The sequence below is a fragment of the Gloeophyllum trabeum genome (assembly GCF_000344685.1).
Source record: "Gloeophyllum trabeum ATCC 11539 unplaced genomic scaffold GLOTRscaffold_00003, whole genome shotgun sequence".
Classification (NCBI taxonomy): domain Eukaryota; kingdom Fungi; phylum Basidiomycota; class Agaricomycetes; order Gloeophyllales; family Gloeophyllaceae; genus Gloeophyllum; species Gloeophyllum trabeum.
The window spans coordinates 2,831,884-2,834,997 of NW_006920412.1; the positions used below are offsets into that span (position 1 = coordinate 2,831,884).

Here is a 3,114-nt window from a genome sequence, read left to right on the forward strand (position 1 = left end):
GTGGCAATGAACAGAGAACTTGAAAATACGATTGAGGTATCGGACCATCACGTGCTGATGTGACATATTCGTGTATGTACAATTGTCTGACTCGGATGGAAAGAGATGGATGTACTTGAGCAGATGGAGATTGTTTATGAACTCCATCTAAGACGTTCATTCAACTATTCCGAGTGGTCGGGCTGCACTATCAACCCTTGCAAAGCTTTCTCAATGCCCTGAACCTCCTTTTCCCACAGGGGGCGTGGCAGTCTAAAACCATCACCTATGCGTGAATAAGTTATATCCCCCATTCGTCCCACGGCCTTGAGCTTAGCAGGATCGACGGCACCCTTGTCCGTCAGCACGTCCTTGCGGACATGGATGTACTTGACAGTCCCGAGAATAAGACTTGTTGTTGCCTTCTGCGTAACGGGGTGAATAATGTCGATGATTTGCAGAAGCTGCATACGCTTGTCAATGAGAGATCTTCTCATAGCTTCGGCACACAAACCTCGCACTCCATGCTAAACGCACTCTCCTTCACTCGGGCGGGTTTGACATGCACCTTAAGAGGAATCTTCAGCTTCCGACGCCGAGCACGAACCAAAGGGTCTGCTCACGCTGGGAGCCTTCGTCAAACCACTAAGCGGCCACTCGCTAACCTCCGCGGGCGCGTCTATGGAGCACACATTCGCCGCCTCGACCCAAGGCTCGCTGATGATGTTGACAGTAAATCCCCTGTTCGCCTTGATGTTGTCTGTCGTATCATGGACTCGAACAGGACCGTTGCTGCAAGATATCGAAACAACAGGAGGGCTGTGTGTCACCTTCATCTTCCAGTCAGTCCAGTGGGAGGCACGGAGACAGGCGCTTCACACCATATTAAACCAGCTGGAGGAAGGTCAGATACAGTCAGATCGAGCGGGGACAGCAACAATACCTGAAAGGTGCCAGGTTTTCAATGCCAGTGTTTGAGATAGTAGATACGAAGGCTATCGGCCTCGGTACGATGCCGCTGATCATGAGTATGTACAGTTTTCTGCGGGAATTGAACAGTTTGGGTGAATGGGGAGGAAAGTGTAGGTACGAACATCGGATCTTCTTTCTCTGTGTCAACAACCTTCCAACCTTTTGTCTCTCCTTGCGCCCATTCCCTGCCCTCTTGGGTGGCCTCGATCTTCTGCCCATAAGTCCAATTCGGGTTTGGAGACCGAGTCTGTTGAAACCCGTATGTATCATCGAATGCAGGCAAGTCACCGGGGGGCATCTTCAAGAAGTCCATGGCGATAACGTCTTTCGTGGACGAAGAGCGGGCTTGGAGGCTCAACTATCTCTCCTAACCTTTATTTGAGTATGAATCGTCCTGATGGGTCTGACAACAGAGGACGAACCTATAGAAAGGCTCAACATGCATGACCTGTGCACGCCGAATGTTTCCTGCTTCCACAAGATCGGGTCAGACAGTTCGGCAGATATATCTACCTATATCTGCATTTCACGTTCTCATTTGACACATGCGAGCTGCGGACACGCCGGTGCAGACGGGGCTGTGGTGAATGAGATAAGGATATCATCAGTCAATGACCGCGTGCCGTATCAAGCCGCTGGCAAGGATGTGCGATTCCACTGGCGATCACGTCGAGACAATCCCTCGTATTTAGAATCTGCTTCAAAGTTCGCACATCGGCCGCGGCACCAAATCACTATGGGAGCTTAATATACTGTACCATTTCGATCTATTCGGCAGGCGGTGTGACGTGTGACTCATCTGACCCGTTCGTCATTTCGGCACCTTACTATATATGGTGCGAAGTGGCGCCGCAGGCCAGCTTTGATACCATATATGGTAACTTCTACCATCCCAGAGGCCCTGTGACCGGTGACAAACACCAGATTTCGTCTTCGGCAGGTACCCCTGTGACGTGTGACTGCCGAATAGATTGAAATTATACAGTATATAGCTTTACATGAATACTTAGATAGCTATACATTCCACACCATGATCGATCGAAGAGTCCAGGTATGCCAATTCCAGCAAAACTTGTGATGCACCCTGAGCGTATGGGTGTCGTCCACTTCCATCGGCAGTCAGAGAGTTGGGCGGAAAGTAACCTTGCACACACGAGAGCGCAGTATCATGACGTGGTAGCGGACTCGCCATTTCGCACTAGCAGTCGTTACGCCAAATTGAAGGCTGGGGACTTGTTTTGCACGCTGCCCCACCGCAGGTCCCAACCATAGACTCGCAATCGTAACTCGACCTGCAATACTTAAGTCGACTCGCAAGACACTCTTAATTAATCGTTCGGATCGGTCGTTTTGCAGCAATCCCAAAAGGGCCAGAGGTTATGTACTCGCGCGATGAGCGAACGACCGCAATTATTGAATGCACCCTGATCGATATCGTTCGCTGTCGTTTGCGCGTAATATGGAGTCGGAGTAAGCCATAGTGCTGGAATACAAAGAGGTGTCTCACAGTCAGCGGAGCGAACTGCGACAGCAATTGCAACAAATTCGTCGAGTTCATTCTTGTTTGCATAACGGTCTAAGTCTTTCGTAGGAGGCGCAGTATCAAGCCTATTTCAAGTCATGGCCAACGCGAGACGCGCGCGATCATCAACGAGCAAGTATCTGTTTATGGCACGGCAATTGATGTTTAGACGCGGGTATGGTTCGCATCTTTTCAATTATCACTCATACTGTCGGATCAGAAGATTCCAGAAACGAACCTCGAGCACGGGATCCCTTCGTCAAAGGCCAGTAAAATGAAAGGTATGGAATTCACCGCTTCTCGAGGTTGCATTCCCACTAGCAGTTCCTAGTGCGTCAACAGCATTCTTCCTGGCGTGTCTGAAACCGAAACTCCCGACGTGACCGCTACAGCGGGCGCGCTTAATGTTCGGAACATCTGATTGAAAGAACAAGAGATACTAGTATCTTCAACATCAAGGGGATGTCCATGATTTCCGTCAGGGAAGGTACAAGCCGAGACATAGCTTCGTGGGCAAGACATCCTGCAGCGTACATAAAATGTATGATGCAATTGGCTGCCATTCGTACGGTCCAACGTGTGCATTGGCCCTCTCTCGCAATCAAGTGATACTCCACTGCCAGCGTAACCGGCTTCCTAAG

General features: G+C 50.0%; 1 protein-coding gene across 1 annotated transcript; it reads right to left on the bottom strand.

The window, feature by feature from the left end:
- On the bottom strand, positions 1 to 1,410 carry GLOTRDRAFT_57674 (uncharacterized protein). The gene is made up of 7 exons (XM_007864885.1): positions 1,374 to 1,410; positions 1,074 to 1,318; positions 923 to 1,021; positions 861 to 873; positions 603 to 809; positions 494 to 547; positions 1 to 443 (listed from the first exon to the last, which is right to left on the bottom strand). Exons 2-7 carry the CDS (start codon positions 1,262 to 1,264, stop codon positions 165 to 167), a joined length of 843 nt encoding a protein of 280 aa, XP_007863076.1. The 5' UTR covers positions 1,265 to 1,318; positions 1,374 to 1,410; the 3' UTR covers positions 1 to 164.
- Positions 1,411 to 3,114: the final 1,704 nt, after the last annotated feature.